This window comes from Simochromis diagramma, unplaced genomic scaffold (assembly GCF_900408965.1).
Source record: "Simochromis diagramma unplaced genomic scaffold, fSimDia1.1 OVJJ01000585.1, whole genome shotgun sequence".
Lineage (NCBI taxonomy): Eukaryota > Metazoa > Chordata > Actinopteri > Cichliformes > Cichlidae > Simochromis > Simochromis diagramma.
The window spans coordinates 1,096,690-1,118,129 of NW_024387398.1; the positions used below are offsets into that span (position 1 = coordinate 1,096,690).

Here is a 21,440-nt window from a genome sequence, read left to right on the forward strand (position 1 = left end):
AGAGAATATAAAGTATTCAAAATAGGTCAACCTTAAACATAACAAAGTCCAGCAGGAACGGAAGCTGAGAGATTACTGAAAGAGAAGTAAAGAAAAACACGGTGTAATGAAGGCAGCATGGTGTTAAATAAGGTGTTTGATCATTCTGGTTTATCAAACGTAGAGTACTTGCTACTTTTTCAGTTACTAATAGTTTTTATTGAACATTGCAATGAGCAAAGCTGCTGAAATAAACAACAGAGAGCATCAGTTCAGGCTTTTTCTTTTACAATATTAATTCATTTAACATTTATTTTTACTTCTGGTAGTTTATGCACAGTTTTCCAGTACTACAGTTTTATGTGTAATGAAGTGTTTTGTTTTCATGCTGTTGTATAAATTTCTCCACCACATTAAAGACAAACTGATAAGCATGTTTTGATGGACTGCTGTGTTATAGAGGCAGACCTCATGCCAATGTCAATAATAACCAGTGATAATAACGAAAACTTTGGAGAAAACCATCAATTCTTTATTGTTTCTGCACAACACTGACCTAAAGGGGGCAGCAACACATGTTTAATGCGTATGGCCTGCCGAGAAACTCAGAAGAAGAAGAAGAGCAAGCTAACATTGGCTTGTGCTAACGCATCTCTGGCTGTGTTTAGTACATTTTCTGTGGAGACAGGATGGCTGAGAAGAAGCTTCACGGAGACTTTAGTAGAAACATACTGGTAGGTTAGAACCACCGTGTCAGGCCTTGATAAAGGGGCCAGGTTGTGACTGCGAACCCATTGTGTGGAGTACGGTCTTAGCAGCGGCTGTGCTATCTACTAAGCTAGCTTAAACGAAGGCTTCTTTTAACTTTAAAGTATAATTTAACGAACCTGCCAGTCGTAAAATAACCCGAGTGGTAGCCATCACATTTAAATGGAAGAAAATAAATAATGTGTTCTTTTATTTTTATTAAAAGGTCTATTTGTTTTTCTTATGTTTACCACCAAACATGAATATTCGTGCATGTTGATGACGTAGCGTCCCTGAGTGCACAGTAATTATTGGTTTTACATCCTCACTTCAAACACGCAGCAGGTCTTGAACATAATTGGTATTAGCTTAAAATATCCTCAAAGTAGGTCGTGTGGTATGAGTCTCCTACTCCAGTTTACCCATCTTCCCTCATAATGTGTCCAGAACTGAGGTCCCTGCTCGGGATATAGAAGCTCCAGACTTCACGTGGGAGGATATGATACAGCAGTAATGGGTCCAAGGAAGAAGTCTAATAAATTCCACGCTTTGGTGGGCAGCAGTGGGGAAGATCTTGTGCAAAGACTCAGTGAGCCCAAAGACTACATCAATGAGCTGTCCCATGAAGTCCTCTGTCATATATTCAGGTATGCTGCCCTCAGGCTACACTTATCATTTGTCGTATTTACTATGCGTTGTAGAGACCAGTGTGTTGGGCCATTATGCCAGTCAGTATTGGTACCTTTGACTGCCACACACCCACTGGAAAACAAGATAACGTTTGGTCCATGATGGTGACTGTATGTCAAAGAGGACAAGACTGTGGACAAGAATGGACGTAGACTGGGTGGAAAGAGAAGAATGTAACCTGTTAATGTTGCGTAGATGGAAATAGGCAGAACGGTACACCTACGGCTTCCGTTAGGCAAAGTCAAGCTGTATAATTCAAGCACGGTCTGAGACTAAGTCAATAGCTCATCTGCATATGTTATTAAGACTAAGACCACCAGGTACCGGAACAGCTTCTTCCCCACAGCTGTCAGACTCCTGAACTCTGCCTCCTGACATCTGACCCACGTTAAACTCATGGACTGAACATACACACACCCACAATGGACAACTGTACCCTCAAACACACAATAATAACATGGACTGAACCACCACTCACAACCACTAGCACTTTATATAGCCTCTGTAGGAATTATATCTCACTTATCTTAACTGCACTACTGTATAGCTCTGTGTAAATAATCATTCTGTACATTCGATAATCTTTAATCCTACAACTGTTTACAACTTGCATAGTTCCCATTTCTGTATAGCTGTATATCTCAGATTCTGTAAAGTTATTTATTTCATATTCTGTATAGTTTTTCATATTTATATCCTGTTCATATCCTGTACATAGCTTGTACTCACTACAGCCTGTACATACTTATAGTTATAGAATATTCACAACATACTTCATACCGTGTACATTATAACATACCATAATAGACCCATTTCTGTAATATACTCACATATCTATATTATTGCTAATATATATTGTAATATATCTATATCACTAAAGCACTTCTGGATGGATGCAAACTGCATTTCGTTGCCCTGTACCTGTGCATGTGCAATGACAATAAAGTTGAATTCTATTCTAATTCTATTCTATTATTACAGCTCTTACTTCTGGAGCCTTACTGCAGATTTCTCGCTGTGTAAAACAAACAGCGGTGGCTGGAACAGCTGCAAAGTTCGCTTTTCTTTTCTTCATGTCGGAGTTTGTTGATCGGAAGCTTTGATGAAGGACTCCCGCTCGCTTTTCCCAGTAAAAGTTTTAATGGTGATCACAGGAACAGCGCTTCTGAGATTTTAAACATCGTTGTGTCTTGTTTGTAGGTACCTGCCCATGAAGGATATCATGTGTATGGAATGTTTATCTAGAAAGCTTCGAGAAGCAGTAACTCTGTACCTGCGAGTGGTCAAGGTGGTGGACCTGTGTGCTGGTCACTGGTGGGAGTATATGCCTTCAGGTACAGTACAACCAGTCTGCCTTTCACCAACATACAACAAAGAGCGTGCTATGGTACCTTTTTTTTTTTGGCATTGCCGTTCCCAAATATGAATTCTGATGTTGTCAGTTTTAATAATGAATGTATCGAGCCTAAGCTCCAGGTCAGGCTGAGAGTTTAGTGGTGTTTTTACTGGCCTGCAAAAATCTTTTATTTTTATATCTTAAAATTTTAAGAAATGTACTTAATAACAGTAACTCTATAAAATAATGGTCCTGAATGTTACAAACGGCCCATGTTTCCTTTTAGACTCACTCCTGTTTTGCTGTGTAACTTCTGGTGATGTTTCAGGTCATATTTATGCAGAGTGTGTTTTTCACCTCCAAGTAAGTTTTAACACCAAAACACAAAGAGCTTTGGTTAGCAGGAGGTCCTGGACGTGTCTAAGTCATACTCTGACAGTGTAATAACATGTGGAGACCCTTAAACACAGAACGGGATAGAGATGCATGTTCAAGCCTTTCAACTTTAAAACTAAAATGAGCAAAAATATCTTTGCTCATATTTCTAATACAGTGGAACGCCGACTTACGAAATGAATTCGTTCCCGAGGGTCTTTCGTAAGTCGAAGCACCCATCGCTCCTTTGGAGTGAACGATAAGCTTTAGGCTACTTGCTAACTGCAACAACAATACGTCGTTCAAGTGGAACAGCGAAGCGCAAGTACGAAAGCCAAGAGAGCTGTCACATGATTCGGAAGGCATTGTGGGCATTCTGGGCTCAGCCAATCAGAGCCGGCGGATTTCGTTACGCGGGCCCGTAACACGGGCAGAAATATTGGCGTTCAGTCCCTGCATAACTTGAATTTTTCATTAAATGGGGCATTTGTAAGTCAGGGTTCCACTGTACTTTTAACTGCTTAGGTTTTTTTCACCTTCTGTTTATATGTTTGTAACTGCGTCCATAGTAACCGGCTTATGCTGCAACCCCCGGGCTTTTGAAACATTGAAAAAAAGGGATTTATTTATGTTTGTTGTGCTTTATCTTTAGGCTTTACAGATAGCAGCTTTTTGCTCCTATTGAAGAAGATGCCAGATCTGGAGCAGCTGTATGGTCTCCACCCACGATACCTGGAAAGGAGACGAATCCGTGGTTTTGAGGCGTTCAGTATTCCAGGAGTCCTGGAGGCTCTGCAAGCCTGCCCAAATCTGCTGGTCAGTAAACAGTATGTGACTGATCTGCTGTGTATTAAATAATTAACATGTGTTTTATGTTCTTTATTTGTTGCTACATTCTCTGACCTGGTAGACTGATGATATGTGTAAAGGCCCTTTGCTGTAGCTAGCGCACGCCGGGTCCCATTTGAAAGAGCCTTAAGGTGTAATCGTTGAGTTACGTTTGCAGTTACCTTCACTGATGTCATTTCAGGGCGTTGAGACTTCCCACCTGGAGCTGGTGGAAGCCATTTGGAACTATATGCCCCAGGTTCACATTCTCGGAAAGTTCCGCAACCGTAACGGAGCGTTTCCCATTCCCGCTGAGAACAAACTCACCGTCCCCATAAATGCCAAGATCCAGACCCTCCATCTGGTGGGTGAGTACAACATAATGACAGAGACTTAGTCTAAATACATCAGAGCTACTATCCAAAATTCTGGATGTAAGTCGGCGTCGTGTCTGCTGTTGTGTAGATGTGTGGTTGTTAAAAAGAACAGAAGGATAATCGTAAGGTCTAAAGTATCTGTGTCCTTTTATATTTACCAACCCAGGTGTGAATGTTCCCGAGATCCCCTGTGTGTCCATGCTACGGCACCTTTACCTGAAGTGGGTCCGCCTTACCAAACCACAGCCGTTTAAGGACTTTCTGTGTGTGAGCCTAAGGACCTTTGTTATGCGCAATTGTGCAGGGCCGACCAACTCTCTCAAATACGTTCCCCTGATTACCGGCTTGGCTTCAGCCCGGAACCTCGAGCAGCTGGAGCTGGTACGAGTTCCCTTCTTGGGAGGGCTGATCCAGCACGTGGTGGAGGACAGCTGGAGATCAGGTGAGCAGCTGTTTGTAGACACTGCTGCACTTTCAGTGCATCTTTAAATCACACTGTTGTTCAGTAGGATTGATTCATGCATGGCTTTGCTGTTGTTGTTTTAATGCCTGCGTGTTAGAATTTAAATGTTCATGAGTGTCACATGGAAATGAATCAAATTACCTGGAAACAATCGTTAACCCTTTAAAACCTGAACCATGAAATTACTACCAGAAATCTTTATTTTTTGATGATGGAGTGTTTGTTGAACCTTTAGACAAAATATATATAGAAATATGTCAAATTTTAATCTGCATATATGAGTATTTGTATCACATTTGCTCCATAAGCGATATTTTTGCAGTGGCGTCATTAAAAATGTTTTTTTGAGGGTAAAATAAAAAAAGCTACACTGACGATGCAGAAGTCTCAAAAACACATGGATCACATACGATACGCTCGGCTTTAAAGGGTTAAACTCGCGGCCCACGTCACCCCTACTGTGGCGTGAAGAATGTAACGCAGTTTGGACCCTGAGGTGACTTTTGTCGTTCGATTGAATATGGTGACAATACGAGCAGAGAGTCCCAACATGCTGAGGTTGTGTTCGCTCAGTGACACACTAGTGCGCACACTTATGTCTGCAGTTTTATTTAGTTAAACACCACACAGTGACAGAGCTGCTGCCACGTGTCTGCACAGGCAGAGAGCACCAGTGTGTTCATTGGGTCGTTCAATGAAAGGCTCCAGTTAACAGGGAGGAAAAAGATGTCTTGTTATACAATATTTGAAATTTAAAACAAACAAAACATTTTCAGAAATCTTTGTTTTCTTGTTTGTTTTCGTGCTGCTTGAACAGTAAAGTGGCCGCGACCCTGACGCAGCTTGTTTTCATCTGTGTTTTATAGCAAAGAGTCTTTAAGGTGTTTTCACTCGTTTATGTCAGAGCTGTTCAAGAGTCTGTTGTTGTGGATTTACATGACGTGTCCCTACGTTTGTCTTCAGCACTTCAAACACTACTTCACTTCTGTACTGTAGTAATATTTTGCTGTTTGTTTTGATGTTGACGGCGTATCCAGGAGGATTTCGGAACCTCCACACCATTGCGTTTGGAGCCTGTAAGAATGCCCTGGAGGTGGACTTGGGCTACCTCATCATAACTGCTGCTCGCAGGTACCTGCTTACGAACAGTGCTGTGTGAGAGGGATTACAGAATCAGGACATTCTGCTGCATATTTCATAGCTTCAGGGTTCAGATGTGGTTAAAACATAAACAGTAGAGTAAGACGCCAGAAATAACTCAGAATAATATCTGCACCAGGGCAGTGAAATTAACAGGTTTGTGACACATTTGACACGATTGGATTATTTGATGTTTGCGTGAAGATGCAGGCGTTGCTGAAATTCTCACTTCCTTCTGTGTTTTGTATCAGGCTTCACGAGCTGCGTATCCAGCCTTCACTGACGAAAGATGGAGTCTTCTCAGCTCTCAAGATGGCTGAGCTGGAGTTTCCCCAGTTTGAGACTCTTCATCTGGGTTATGTGGATGAGTTTCTGCTGCAGTGTTAGTGCTTCCTCTCAAATATCTTTTGCTTTGATGAAAAGGCGATAAGCAGCTGACGAAGCCTTAAACCAAGAGGAGAATGAATAGTAACTCTGTAATAAAGCCCCATGTTCAGTACACTGATGATGGAAACGAGGCTTTTCCTGCTTTTATTTAAACTCAGGTAAAATGAGCCATTCGGAGCTGGTGAAATATGGGCTGGCGGATGTTATCGAGAACCCAGGAATCATCACTGATATTGGGATCAAGGTGGTGAATGAGGTGTTCACCAATATTAAATACCTGCTAATCTACAACTGTCCTCACCTCCACAACCCTCACCACTGGATTACTGGTACATTTTTGGTTTTGGTGAATAATAACAAAGCAGCAGAGACAAATGCAGCCTTTATTATGCTGCAGTGTTTTTCCCTCTCACATCATTGGAAAAGTATAGTGTTGTCATGCATTTGGACCATGCTGTCCCCGTTTCTGTCTGCAGATCAGTCCAGATGGAGCCGTCTGGTTGATCTCACTCTGGTTCGCTGTCACGCCATCAAGCTGGAGTCTTTTTCCCAGTTTGTGGAGTTGCTGCCCAGTCTGGAGTTCATCTGTCTGGACCAAATGTTTCGAGAACCACCCAAGGTACGTTTGTTATGGTCGCTTTCTCGAAACGAATCATCCCAGAGATGCGTCGTCTTCAAAGGGAGCAGATTTCAAAAGAACTGCATGGCAAGTGTGTCAGGCTCTTTACAGAGGATCCTGCAGTGGTGCATTCATGCAGTGCATCAGTGTGACTGCCGTGCTCTTAATGAACCCGAGTAGCTGGACTCATTTGTACGCGTTAGTCCTGTGCACACAGTGATTTAGTCGTTATCACCTCACAGCAACAATTTGTAATCGTTTGTGTGTTTGTGTGTGCGCACCTGTGTGTTAGGGCTGTGCCAGGGTGGGTCTGAGTGCAGGAACTGGGATCGGTGTGTCCTCAGCACTGGTCAGCAACCAGAACTCAAACAATGACAATGAAGACCACCATCACCACAATGAGCCAAACATGCCTCCCCCACCCATCAACAACATAAACAACCAACGGCGGCGGCAGCAGCAGCAACACGATGGCAAGTCTCACTGGCTTTAATAATTAAATACCAACAATTGTATTAAAATAAACGTCATATGTTTTTAATAATGCTGATGGCCCACAAGTGGGATGTCGGTTAGAAAATGAGGAGGAGTTCTGGAGTAAGTTGGATGAAGCGGTGGAGTGTTCCCAGAGTGGACGGAGTCGTGGTTGGAGCAGTGCTAAAGGACACATGTGCTGGGTGGAGATGGCTATGAACACATACTTCAGAAGAGGAGGAACACTGGGTAACATAAGACTAGACGCGCATAGGTAGATTATATCTTATGCAGATGGAGGAACCTGAACGAGACTGGAGAGTACACAGTGGTGTCATGGGCCATGAAGTGGTAAAGGAAACTGCCAGGGAGGTGTTTGGTGTTTCCTCTGAGCAGAGGAAAGAGGACGAGGAGACTTGCTGCTGGATGATGGAATGAGAGAGTACAAGAAAGTATTTAAAAGAAGAGATTTGCAAAGAAAAAGTGTGATGGTTAAGAAGACCAAAGTAGACATGAGCACTAGGAAAAGGGTGTATAGTTCGTGGTGTGTGAGGGTGGACACTAAGAAAGGAGAAAAGGATGCGCAGCAGATTTGGGTGATTAAGGAAAGTGTGTGTGTTGAGAAGACAGGAGTACTGATACACAGCTTTTCTTCTCTGCCTGAGCGCTTAATGCGCCACAACATGACTTTTTCACACATTCATACAAGCTTTGTTTTCTGTGCTTAAGTGCTTTCTAGCTAACATTTATACACGTTCACATGTTGATGGATGAATCACAGAGGAACTTGGGGTTGGTATCCTGCTCAAGGATGTTTAGCATGCAGACTGGAGCAAACGGGGATCGACCTTTACAATTAATAGTTTCATGGCTGTAGCGATACCTCGTGAGCTACAGCCAGGACTGACTGAGGAACAACCCCCTGTGAGCAAGCACTTGGCAACAGCGGGAAGGAGAAACTCCCTTTTAACAGGAAGAAACCTTTAGCAGAACTGGGATCAGGGAAGGGCAGCCACCTGGTCCAGCCCTAACTATATGCTTTAGCAAAAAGGAAAGTTTGAAGCCTAATCTTAAAAGTAGAGATAGTGTCTGTCTCCTGAATCCAAACTGGAAGCTGGTTCCACAGAAGAGGGGCCTGAAAACTGAAGGCTCGGCCTCCCATTCTACTTTTAAATACTCTAGGAACAACAAGTAGGCCTGCAGAGCGAGAGCGAAGCGCTCTAATAGGGTGATATGGTACTACAAGGTCATTGAGATAAGATGGGGCCTGATTATTTAAGACCTTGTATGTGAGGAGCAGGATTTTGAATTCTGGATTTAACAGGAAGCCAAAACAGGAGAAATCTGCTCTCTCTTTCTAGTCCCTGTCAGGACTCTGGCTGCAGCATTGTGGAGCAGCTAATAAAAGCATGAACTAGTTTTTCAGTGTCCTCTGAGACAGGATATTTCTGATGTTGGAGACATTGCGCAACTGCAAGAAACCATACTTTTAAAAAAATAGAATAAAATATGTGCGTTGAAGGACATGTCCTGGTCAAAAATGACTCCAAGGTTCCTCACAGCGTTACTGGAGGCCAAGGTAATGCCATCCAGAGTAAGAACCTGCTTAGATACCATATTTCTAAGATTTCCAGGGCCGAGTACAATAACCATATCAGCAAATGCAAGCCCTGATATGAATCCTGTGACAGTTTGACTGTGTGCTTTGTACTTATCGATATAATGTGAGAACGATTAAACCTACCGTGCTGGGATAGTGCCTCGGACTGAATCATTCTTTGTTGCATTAATTTAACTCAGACTAGAGAAGTGGTTGAAATTCTCAGTGAGGGAGTGCTGTGAGTTATTCATACATGCCTTTCCTGTGTTTACAGAGTCATGTGCATCATGTGTAAACATGATTAGTAAAGTCACACCAATACTCACCATGACCTAAAAAATGCTGAACCAGTCTGGCTGTTTAAACAGATGCTGTCTGGTTTCCGTCGCTGATCCGTTGTGGGTGAAAGTCTCAGTCTGCAGTCGCTTAGTTGGAGCTTGAGGGGGCAGTCATGCATGTTTTCATCCCTCACTCTTTTTGTTCCAACGCAGCTGTAGGTTGAGAGGGCGCAGCGCGTCACACACAGCGTGGAAATGTTTTTAAACCTGTGGTTCTGGCATAGTGCGACCTTTAACCTTCACTTCTTCAGTTATATAAAGTATTTTACTTCGTACGCTGACGTAGAAGATGATGGATGTAATGTTGAGTTACAGAACTAGCGCTTGTTTTTACAGCACCAGCAGAAGTAAATGGAATGGAGGAAGAAGATGAAGAGGATGAAGACGAGGTAAAAATGTTCTGTATTTCACCCTGTAAGACCCAACCCATCACAAATAGCCAGAGATAACAGATGTTTATTAACCCTGATAACAAAGCCCACAGAATGTTTTTGCTACATCATGCTGAGTATGATATAGTTCTATGATATAGTTCTATGATATAGTTATATTTTTGTATCGTTGGGTGTTTTTGGCGAATTGTTGTTAACAACAATGTTCATTTTAGACAAAAAGAGTTTGGAAATTATGACAAGTATTGATCATGTTGATGAGACGGAGGTCTCAGAAACGCACGTGTCAAATATGATAGATTGTAGGGCTGATAGAGTCAGGGTTGGGTTCTGATATGAATGTTAACTTTCTGGGAAGGAGAACATGGACGTTGAGCCTCAGATCGAGCTGAAGGAAGCAGAGGCTGAAGAAGGCGACGTGGCTCCGGGGCCCAGTCACCAGGCTCCAGCATCACAGCCACCTGATGAGGAACAAGCAGGTCCGACGTTGGTCTTTCACTGAACAAAGCAATCAGTGTTTGGAAAAATGAAGGTATAAATGACATGTCTTGTATACACTTTACACATTAATATTTGATTTTAATTCCAGGTCCCAGTGGTTTAGTCCAGCAGTGCAGATCAGCTTGTGCCAACGTGCCCAAACCTTCACAGGTCATCTCGGACTCGGACAGCGAGGAAGAGGAAGGCCTTGTTTCCAGGTTAATGCCACCTTCATGTTTGGAGCAGCCGGCCTCATGTACAAAAGGTGATGCACGATACGGCTCACAGCCAGAAGGCACCAGCAAGTGCTTGATGATTGGATCGTGAGATGGTGGACAGACATTGATTCAAGCGTCTTTCTTCATGTATCAGTCCGATATTCTTAATTTGATTGTAATTATGACGGCTTAAAAACTGGCTGCTGGTGTCGAGGTTTGTAAATGGTGTGTTTCGTCTCCAGGTAAAGGAAAGACTCCGCTGAGGAGGGGCAACAATGTGGCTATATCCATGGCAGTCGCTGATCAGCCAAAGACTCACGCTGCAGAGAACAGCTGTGAGAAGAGCTGCCAGGTGACCAGTGAACAGATTAAGGCCGACATGAAGGCTGCTACTGAGAGCAGCAGGAGGAGCAGCGGTAAAGGAACTACTACTGAGGCTGTGGAGGCCGCGGCAAGACCAGGAGCTAGCGGGACATCAGAGGATACTCCAGCATCAAGGACTGGAGTAAGGACAATGACCGGCTCACTGGGCAGAGTTGGACCTGCAGGAGCCACATCGGGCCATGCGGGTGGATGTAGGAGCGTGGTGATGGATGCCACCCATGGAACAGCCCCTGACAGAGCTGCGAGTGGCAGAGAGGGCGCAGAGCGACCCTCTGTCCCTCCGAGTTCTGGTCCTGCCAGTGTGGACAGAGTGGAGCCCAGAGGTGGTGCTGTAAATAATGATCCCAGGAGACCAGGACCTCAGACTGCTCAGGGGAAGAGGCAGCCTTCCTCTGCTGCGAGCTCAGGATCACAGCAGGAGAACTTTGTTCCAAGGCGACCTTTAACCCGATCGTGCACCCGCACGTCCTCTGTGCCGTTGGTCTCAGAGACAGGTAAGACTGGAACAACAGGAATCCAGCTTCTCAGGAGTGAAACTTAAAGCTTTTCTTTCTTCTATTCATGGCTCCGTGCAGATGTGTTAGTATACATCAGGCTCAGAACATCGCTGTGTTTAAAACCTCTGTGAGGTTGTTCGTGATTCGGTTGCTATTTACTTTTGTTCACTCAGAACAAAACCTGTCACACATGTTAACATGGCCACGCTGATCCAGACATCAGGCAGCATGTGAGAGGTAGATGTGCAACGAATATGAAGATCAGAAGGAGAATCTTTTAGTTTTGGTTGCAGTAGGTCGGGAGGTGGAGCAGGTCAGGAGGTGGAGCAGGTCATCCACTGGTCAGAAGGTCGGTGGTTCGATCCCTGGCTCCCCCAGTCTGTGTCCTTGGGCCAGATACTGAGCCAAGTTTCTCTCCGACCATCAGAGTCTGTGTGTGAGTGCTAGCTGGTGCTTGGATGAATGTTGAGCTACGAAGCTGATTATTAGAGACTGAAGCATTAATTAATGGCAGGACTTTGAGCAGTTTGGTAGGAATGGGGTCTAAAAGACACGTTGATGGTTTGGAGGAAGTAATTATTGAAGTTAACTCAGAAAGATCGATTAGAGAAAAAGAGTCTAACTTAACATCAGTGGTACTAAGAGTAGCTGTAGATAATATTACATCTGTGGGATGATTACTGGTCATTTTTCTCTAATGGTTCAAATGTTATTCATGAAGTCGTTACTAGTTAAGGTTAAAGGGATGGTTGGCTCGACAGAGCTCTGACTGTCAGCCTGGCTACAGAGCTGACGAGAAACCTGGGTTGTTCTGATTGTCACAGGAGCTGCAGTATCCACAGTCCAACTTAACGAGGATGTGAAATTATTAACAAGATCATTCAGAAGCTAAGCTGAGAAATTTGCCTCAAAAGTGATACGAGTGCGTACGATACGATCCACAAGTTTCTACAGTCATTTGGCTTTTAAGGAATTACATCTGCACGCACACGAACTTTGAGCAGACAGTTTTTGACAAACCTCTACATTCAAACCTGAATAAATGGTGATTATTTACACACAATTGATTAAGTTCAGCTTCACGACTCGGCTGCTTTTCTCTTTTATAAATGTGTGTGTGAGTGTGCACAGATGTGACATCCCTCTTGCTCTCTTGCAAAGCCTTAAACGCGTGTCCACGAATCACGCGTGTCCACGAATCACGCGTGTCCACGAATCACGCGTGTCCACGAATCACGCGTGTCCACGTGGGGTTTTAAAACAAGTTTTACTTTGCCGCTTTAGCTGCACAAATGGAAGCTGTGTTCAGGTTCCTGTGTACAGCTGGGACATCGAGGCTTCCTCTTTGTTACAGAGCAGCTCTGCTGGGAAACAGATTTACCAAATGTAGTAAATGTTCTGTATAAGTTCAGAGCTCAGTGACGTTGATCTCACAGTCAGAGGAAGTTTTCTTCTTTTAAATTGGTGCCACAGGTTTGTCTGCTGGCGGCTGAGGTACAAAGCAGTGTTACAGCCACATTAGCAATAAAAATATTATTGAGCATTTCAAGAAAAAAGTCTGAACACTGTTTTGAGGAAAAAAGTGGAAATCTACTTGGAGGAAAAAGTGAAAATGTGCAGATTACGTTGTTTCCACGGCTGCTGCACCGTCAGACACGCTCCGTGCAGAGGAAACGAACTGATCGGCCTCCTTGTGATACAGCCTCTTTATTGCAGGAGTGTGTGACCATCCAGCCTTTTCATGTTGTACAAGTCCACTCTCCCACGTTTGTGGGGTTTTCCATCTGACCTGATACTAACCTGAAGTATTCACCATCTCACAGCAGAGTGTCTTTTCAGCCTCTTTGCTAGGCAGGTGCGTTTAACCTTGGACTCTGTTATTTTGTGTAGATCTTTCCAGAGCCAGGCCTCGAATGGCAGTGAGGAGGAAACGAATGGCTGACAAATCAACCAGCACTTCGGACCCTGTGACTGAGGACGACCATGTGCAGGTACGTGTGCACTCAGACACAAACACAGGGACTGACACTTTACTCTGTGATCCAAAGAAAAGCACACAGATGTTTTTGTCCTTGGTTCCTTTCTGGTTAAAGTTTGGTCAAATGGTTCTGCAGTGTGTTTTTATCACAGATGTACTGAGATGGTTTTGCTTGTATAGATTTTGTCTCTGAAGAGCAAGAACCTGGTGGGAATCACTCTGACCAACTGTGGAATCACTGACCTGGTCCTTAAAGACTGCCCCAAAATGATGTTCATTCACGGTACTCATATTTGATAATTAACTTGCATTAATGTTTTGTTCTGCCAAAAACTAAAAACATAAGGTGTGTGCTATCAGAGTGCCTCTAGTCTTTAGTTACTTTTTAACATTTAAAATGAACTGCAGTAGATGAACTGCAGTAGATGTGACTGCTGCTACTTTTCTGAGTGTTCGTGCTGCACATGAGCTTTAAAATGTTCTTGCATCTCCCGAGGTTCTTATATTCTGCGTTTGAGAAACGAATTTGTCAGTAAATGAGTCACAAAATTGTCAGCTGCTGGTCACTGCATATTCAAAACAATTAGTCTTCATTCTTGTTTGTTAAGAGATCATGTTTAGGCCAAACAGTGGGAAGGAAAAACTCCCTTTTAACAGGAAGAAACCTCCAGCAGAACCAGGCTCAGGGAGGGGCGGGGCCATCTGCTGCGATTGGTTGGGGTGAGAGAAGGAAGACAGGATAAAGACATGCTGTGGAAGAGAGACAGAGGTTAATAATAACTCATGATTAAATGCAGAGAGGTGTACAGGCGCTCTGTGAAGCACCCAGGAGCCCAGACCTCCTGTGGAGGATCCAGGGTCACCTGGTCCAGCCCTAACTCTATGCTTTAGCAAAGAGGAAAGTTTGAATCTTAAAAGTAGAGATAGTGTCTGTCTCCTGAATCCAAGCTGGAAGCTGGTTCCACAGAAGAGGGGCCTGAAAACTGAAGGCTCTGCTTTTAAATACTCTAGGAACAACAAGTCAACATTAACTAGTTTTTTAGCTTCAATCTGAGATGAATGTTTTTAATTTTTGGCAGATTGTGCAAATACAAGAAGTCATTACTAACTTTTGTACTTTTTAAAAATCAAATTGTCGTGTTTCAAACGCTCCAAAGTGCCCGCGACATCTTTGGTTATGCTGAGTTGGAAGGTCTCGAGTAATCAGCGTCTTTGTGTGTTTACACTCTACAGCTACCAGATGCCGCGTGTTAAAGCACCTGAGAGTAGAAAGTGCCCCCATAGTAAACAGATTTGACTACGCTCAGTGTAAGAAGCTAGACATGGAGCAGGTCCTGGATCAGATCCTGAGAATGCCCCCTGAGAGGAATCGCATAATCTACATGCGTCCTATGCATCAGGTTGGTGACCTTTGGTCATTAGAAATCTTAACTGCTGGTGTATAAAATGTTGTAATGTTGCAATACTGCAACAAAAAGCACTTTTCCTGTGGCCGGGGTGTCAGACTCACTTTACATGGCGAGCCACATACAGCCACTTCGATCTTACAAAAAGCTTCAGCAAAGACAGAAACTGTAAAAAATAAAGGTTTTTACTGTAGTCGTAAAAAAGCAGGAATGTGCTACAGTGGAAAGTGAAAAACAAACTTGTTAATTAATTACTTTGTGTTGTATGAATGGCAATGATGGAGGTTTTTACCTGTGGGAAAATCTATAAACTTATACAGATGCAGTCGAATGTTCTGCTTGTTTGTGATGAGCAGATCAAACAAGTTGAGAACTATAACTTCATGCAGAGCCTGAGCCATGGCTCTGTGCTGCACACATCTCTGCCATTCACAGACTCTGTATGGAGTTTATTTTATAGACTACAAGAAAGCGAGAAATGTATGCAAAAATAAGAGAAAGGTACACAGTGGGCAACATGTGTTATCTACTTACTGCTACTATTACCAGGGAAAACACAGGTGAGGTGTTTGAAACGTTTTGTCCTCCACAATGAGAAAAGGATCAAAATAAAAATGGGGATCACTTTATTCTGTTTGACACCCCGGCTCTTCAGACCTTTGGTTGTTGTGCCTGTAAAGCTGTTGACAGCAGATATAACTGTGCTTGCTGAAAACTGCTGGAACATCTGGCTACATAAAAGAGAAGCTCTCAGACTCAGACATGTTCTCTCTGCTAAAATCACGATAACGTTAAACAAGATGAAGATGAACAAATGTTCGTCTCATTTTCCAGACACTTCTATGTGAAACACTCAGTGTAATTCTGTCTGTCTCATGTTGTCAGATTGACTCGGTAGCATTGGAGCGCCAGCTGTTCCAGGGGCCGTATCCTTACCACATCGCTATAGTGCACGAATTCAGCAACCCGCCAAATATACGCAACAAAGTTCGCATTCGCAGTTGGATGGACACCATAGCTAACATCAGCCAGTGAGTAGTGTCACATGCAACATTACACAAGACAGCAGTGGGCTGCTGTGTGTGTGCGTGGGTGGACGCGTCTGTGCGTGGACGCGTCTGTGCGTGGACGCGTCAGTGCGTGCGTGGACGCGTCTGTGCGTGGACGCGTCAGTGCGTGCGTGGGGCGTCTGTGGTGGGACGCGTCACTGTGCGTGGACCGCGTCAGTGCGTGCGGGGATGGCGTCTGTGCGTGATGCGTCTGGTGCGTGAACCGCGTCGGTACGCCGTGGACGCGTCTGTGCGTGGACGCGTCTGTGCGTGCGTGGATGCGTCTGTGCGTGGGTGGATGCGTCTGTGCGTGGACGCGTCTGTGCGTGGGTGGACGCGTCTGTGCGTGGACGCGTCTGTGCGTGGACGCGTCTGTGCGTGGGTGTGGGCGCGTCTGTGCGTGGGTGGGTGCGTCTGTGCGTGTGGGCGCGTCTGTGCGTGGGTGGATGCGTCTGTGCGTGGATGCATCTGTGCGTGGGTGTGGGTGTGTCTGTGGGTGGGCGCGTGCGCGTCTGTGCGTGGGTGGATGCGTCTGTGCGTGGGTGTGGGGCCTTTGATGGTAGTGTTTTGTCAGCATAACAGCTGCTGTGGACTTCAGTAATTTGCTCATAGGGCCACTGATCTGTTATAGTCACACGTGTCACATGAACAGGGTTGTGTTGCTGCTTTTATTTACCAAACTTCAGAAAACTGAAGGGCTCTTGTACAGATGTAGATGAAGCAGGTACTAGCAGCCAGCAGCTGGACGATGATCCGGGTGATCTGGATGTTGGACTCCTTCATGGGGCTGCAGTGGGACATGGTCTGAACCGAGGGCATCCCAGGAGGTAATAACGGGGGCGGATAACGTGCTGTATCTGGCCTGTTTCTCTGACAGTTGCTGTCTGATGCAGACGACAGGGCGGTCGAGCCCTCTTACCTGCTGGGACAAAGTGGCCCTCAGCCCTCTGTTCGAGGCGTCCATCTGCATGAATGAAGGGGAGTCAAACGTTAGGTGTGTGAAGCAGGGGGTCCCCCCTTCTTTACCTGCACAGATGCTACCTGGCACTGCTCCATGCACAAGTTTGGCATGATTGATTGATTGATTGATTGATTGATTGATTGATTGATTGAATCTGCAGTGATAACTGTCCCCAAGAACCGCCTCACCTCTCTTTTGGTCTTGGGATACAGGCTGTTGTTTTCTCCACCTGAGGACATCTTCAGAGTGGTACCCCAAATACTGTACCTCCATCTGTCCAACGGCACACTTCTTCAGGTTGGCTGTGAGCCCTGCCTGCTCCAGAGGTTTTAGAACAGTGGCCAATCGCTGGAGGTGGCGGGGCCTCACAAGAAGGCCCTGCCATCTCCTCCTCCCCAAAGCCGGCGTCGCACGACCTCGTGTCACCACTGAGTACAGCTCAGACACTACAAGCCCCGCCCACAAGCTTCCACTAAAGGTTTTTAAAGCGCATCTCTCAATTCCAATCCGTCGACGCCGTTCAGAGATGCTGCAGCCTTTACTGCGTTTTGCCCTTGTATTTATTTGTAGTGGCACTATGGGACATTTGTGTATGTCCCCATGCACGCACCTAACCTCCACCTGCTCTGCCTCCACCAATGGCCCTGGTTGAACCAGGGTCTGCGTGCAGCCCTATTCCATCCCCATATACCCTCTTGGCACCTTACCAGTACGTCCCTCCTGGACCGGTGGAAGGTGTTGGAGGGCTGGTGTCCCACCTGTCCCACCTCCATCAGCAGGCACTCCTGGCGCTGGTGTCCCGGCCGCCCACACCTCCAGCACTTCTGCTTCAGCATTTGCGAGGCTCCCTGCGATTTAGGACATCGCCTTTAGTTGGTGGAACGCGCGGGGCGATGGTGGCGAGCGAGTTAGAGGCTGGCAGTCGTTGCAGCTTCTCCACAGCCAGCACGGTTGACATAGAGCCCCGACCAGCTGTGGCTGCTCCAAGGGTGACCCGGCCACTATGTCAGGTTTGCACTCGGCCTGGAGCCACCACTGTCTGCATGGTGGTTAGATCCACCAGCATCGTGGCCACTACCTCTACTGGCTGTACTGGTTGCAGGCCTGACACCACTGTAAGATGAAGGCCCAACACATGCATACTGTTGCACTGTTTTATTTTAAGCTTTTTTCCAAGTTTGCTCTGTGCAGGACTCGTTCCTGCTGCAGCTCGCTCCTCCGGGTCCAGCTGGCTCCTGAAATAGCAGGAAATTATCACCAAATCATTCCCACCTGTGCTGCCAGCCTCCTGGCACTGCCCCCGAACCCTACTGCACCACCACCACTCTGCAGTGGAGCTGCAGAACATATCCCCACCACAGATGGCTGTGGCCTATACTGTGTTCACGCGATTAAAACAAGCGTGACTGGTTATTCTCAGCACAGTCGTTAATGAGCAAGTTTCAAACAAGAAAGAGCAAAACGAAACAAAAATGAAACAGTGGTCATTAGTAAGGGAGTTATACTGTTGTACTGACTATAGAGTCACTGCTCTTTATAAAGCCATATTTCAGTTTTTCATATATGTGTGTTTGTCTCTAACAGAGAGCTAATAAAGTACGAGTTCTTCCCAGAAGCCACCAGGACAGAAGAGGATGTGAAAAAGTTTCCCAGATACCCCTGGGGCCGAGACATCTACACACTGGAGGGTAACGTGTTTACGTCACATCGCTTGTTGAAATTTTTTTCATAAGTGCTTGCTTATATTCTCCCTCCTCTGGGAGTCGAGGTTTGTTTTTGGTCAGTGACGTTATGGAAGGAAGGACCTGTTTGGTGTAGTTTCACACTGAGCCGGGCTCAGATGGGAGGAAAGGTGCACCGCTCTAAACGTCACTGTTTTATCATCTCTGATCTTGTTTCTATGTGGATGTAAATGTGAGAAAAGTGATGGTGAGTCTGTAGTGTATCGATTGTTACTGGCCATCTACAGATGGTTTTCACTGCCTCACCCAGCTGATCATTCCTGGGTCAGCTGACTGCTTGCTCTACCTTTGCAGCCACACTGATAAAATCCAGCCTGGATGTAGAAACTTTTCTTCCTTGTTTGAATAGCAGTGACTTATTTACTACACTGGTGAACTGAAAGCAAGCGCACTGAAGGAGTTACTGACAGGCTAGTTCTTAAGCTCCTCATCAAACACACACTACCGCTCAAACGTTTTACAAAACCCCAGTTTTTCCAGTTTTTATTGAAAATTATACAGTTTAATGTCTCATTGCATTTTGAAATGAAAGCATAGGACAAATAAGAAGTTAGAGTGAAAAAACTATCAAAATCAGTTTATAGACCAAATATATTCTGGCTCATCAAAGTCGCCCCCTGTGATATAACAGCTGAACACAGCCGTGGCTTCTTTCTACAACAGAAATCAAATCTTCTCCCACATCTGGAGCAGACGTTCCCATGAATGTGGACCTTGTAGCTGCTTTGCTTTCACTCTTCTGTCCAGTTCAAACCAGCTCGATGGGTTTAAGTCTGGAGACTGTGCTGGACCTCCATGTTTCCAAGCTCACCATCTTGTTCTTTGTTCCTGAGGTGGTTCTGCCACAGCTTGGACTGTGTGGGGTCTTTATCCTGCTGTAGGATGAAGCCCTGACCAACTAGATGCATACCAGAGGATCCTGCATGGTGCTGCATGAATGCTGTGGTAGCTGTTCTGGTTCAGGGAGCCTCTGATTCACGAGGGTCTGGCACCAACACTGCTGTATGCAGACAGAGGGGGCTGGAGTACTCCACCTGTAGGGATTAGTAGCAGCAGCCTTCAAGGCTGATCGGCCTCCATCACTGCAGAACAGATTTAAAATGATTAACCATGTTGTCCCTGAAAAAGGCCTTTGTGTATAATTGTGAAATGTACATTATTTTACAGGTTTGGTGACCTTACCTTTGTTTGAACCCGCTGGCAGTTCAACACTCACCTTTGTACCATTTCAAGCTGTTCACTGGACTTGGATGACTGCAATAAATAACTGTAAAAACTGGGCTGTTCTCAGACGTTTGACTGGTAGTGCATGTTCTCACCATCAACTCTTTGTGATGTCACTGCTCAGGATTGGTGGATGGAGCGCCCTACAGCATGATAACAGACTTCCCTTGGCTCAGGACCCTGAGAGCAGCGGATCCTAACGGCTATTCCCGCTACGACTTTGAAGACGATGAAAGCAGTGAGTGCGTCAGTCTGTCAGCAGTTTCTCCATGCGGCTGCTCTCTGTACTCAAACGGTTTTCTCTCCTGTGTTAGCCACTATCTACGCCCCACGGCGCAAAGGACAGCTGTCAGCTGACATCTGCATGGAGACCATTGGGGAAGAGATCTCGGAGCGGCGGCAGAGCAAAAGAGGAGTGTTTCAGAGAGTAGTGGTCCTCTTCCTTCATCACTGTGATACTCCAGGCGAACCCGTGGATGACGACTACATCTAGAAACCAAAGACCGAGAACCAGAAGGATGTCAGCCTCGACGCTCGAGCTTCTGACTGAAAACACTTGGTTTTATTAAAAAATGAGAAAGTTGGTTACCTGTTGAAAGCTGCAGGTCAGCACTGACATGCACATAATATTTAATGACTCTTCAGTAGCATTACAGAGGAACAGCAGAGTCTGAGGCTGCTCACAAGGGGGCGCTAATGAGCTGGACAGTGAAACGTGGACACTGTGGGGAGAGGGTGATGATGATGCTTCATTTGGCTCACACCGAAGGCCGACTCTTTTTCAATTCTTTGAAAAAATACAAGAACATGCCTTCAATCTTTATTTGGGGGATTTGATAAGATCGAGATCTGTGCTGGTTTTCTCTTTTATCATACACGACTCTGAACGTATGGTAACTCATTAATTCCAAGAGTAAATAAAAAAGGGTCAAACATGTGACGTTGTTGATTTTGTTCCAAATAAAGGCTCGAGTCCTCCTGGCAGCATTGTCTGCATGACTGCAGTTTTCTGTCGCACTGCAGTTGGGAAGCGTTCCCGTGTCGCTGTTTGTCGAGTTTGTTTCATCAAAAGCAGAATAAGCAGAATAAGCAGAGACCTGTTTGTTGCTGAAGGATATGTAAAACAACTTCATGGTTGACCGTCAGTCACCTCTGCACCTTTTGAAGCTCCTCTGTTGGAGCTACAGTAGCATCGTGTGATTGAGTGAGAATATAGATGTATAGCTCTTAATGTTGACCTGACGTATTCACATTGCACACTCGGAGCTAACTCTGTGTTGTCAGAACCAATCAGAGGGCCCGTCTCCTGGCATCCTTCTGTGGCACATCACGCTAAAGTTGTGCTGATATAAGCTGAGAGTTACACAACAGCTGATGTTCTCAGGCCCAGCAGCTACAGTCGTTCATTTGTAATCCTTTGGCTTCGTGGATGCTGAACGTGGCCCGTCCTACGGAGGCGGTCTGGACTTGGACTTTGTTAAAGGATTAAGGTCGTCTGGCCTCGTACGGTCGGGCCGCTTCTGTTTTCCTAGCCCGACTCTGCTCCACACGTCCTTGGTGTTTGTGGTCTTTCTGCTGTCTCTTTGTTGCTGTTTGTCTGAAATGCAGCCCCTCCCCGACGTCTCCCTGTGCTGATGTGCTTCAGTGACTCGTCTTCCACTCGTCCTCTGCTTTACAGACTGTTCAGCTCGTCTTTGTGTGAACTTTGAACTAACTTACTAATTTAACCACCCAGCAAGTTTGTTTCATTGTTCAT

At 45.3% G+C, this 21,440-nt stretch overlaps 1 protein-coding gene across 2 annotated transcripts; it reads left to right on the forward strand.

The window, feature by feature from the left end:
• Positions 1-563: 563 nt before the first annotated feature.
• On the forward strand, positions 564-20,621 carry fbxo38 (F-box protein 38). Of its 2 annotated transcripts, none has more exons than XM_040010113.1 (22): positions 564-713; positions 1,174-1,373; positions 2,617-2,750; positions 3,780-3,943; positions 4,158-4,323; positions 4,499-4,774; positions 5,833-5,926; positions 6,187-6,317; positions 6,481-6,651; positions 6,799-6,941; positions 7,234-7,414; positions 9,690-9,742; positions 10,104-10,224; positions 10,335-10,490; positions 10,686-11,321; positions 13,215-13,315; positions 13,483-13,585; positions 14,536-14,702; positions 15,594-15,739; positions 18,303-18,406; positions 19,809-19,922; positions 19,999-20,621. In XM_040010113.1, the coding sequence occupies exons 2-22, from the start codon at positions 1,240-1,242 to the stop codon at positions 20,175-20,177; spliced, it is 3,474 nt and encodes a 1,157-aa protein (XP_039866047.1). In that variant the 5' UTR covers positions 564-713; positions 1,174-1,239; the 3' UTR covers positions 20,178-20,621. The 2 variants fall into 2 exon arrangements, with proteins under 2 accessions (XP_039866047.1, XP_039866048.1); XM_040010114.1 differs by having other exon boundaries at positions 10,107-10,224.
• Positions 20,622-21,440: the final 819 nt, after the last annotated feature.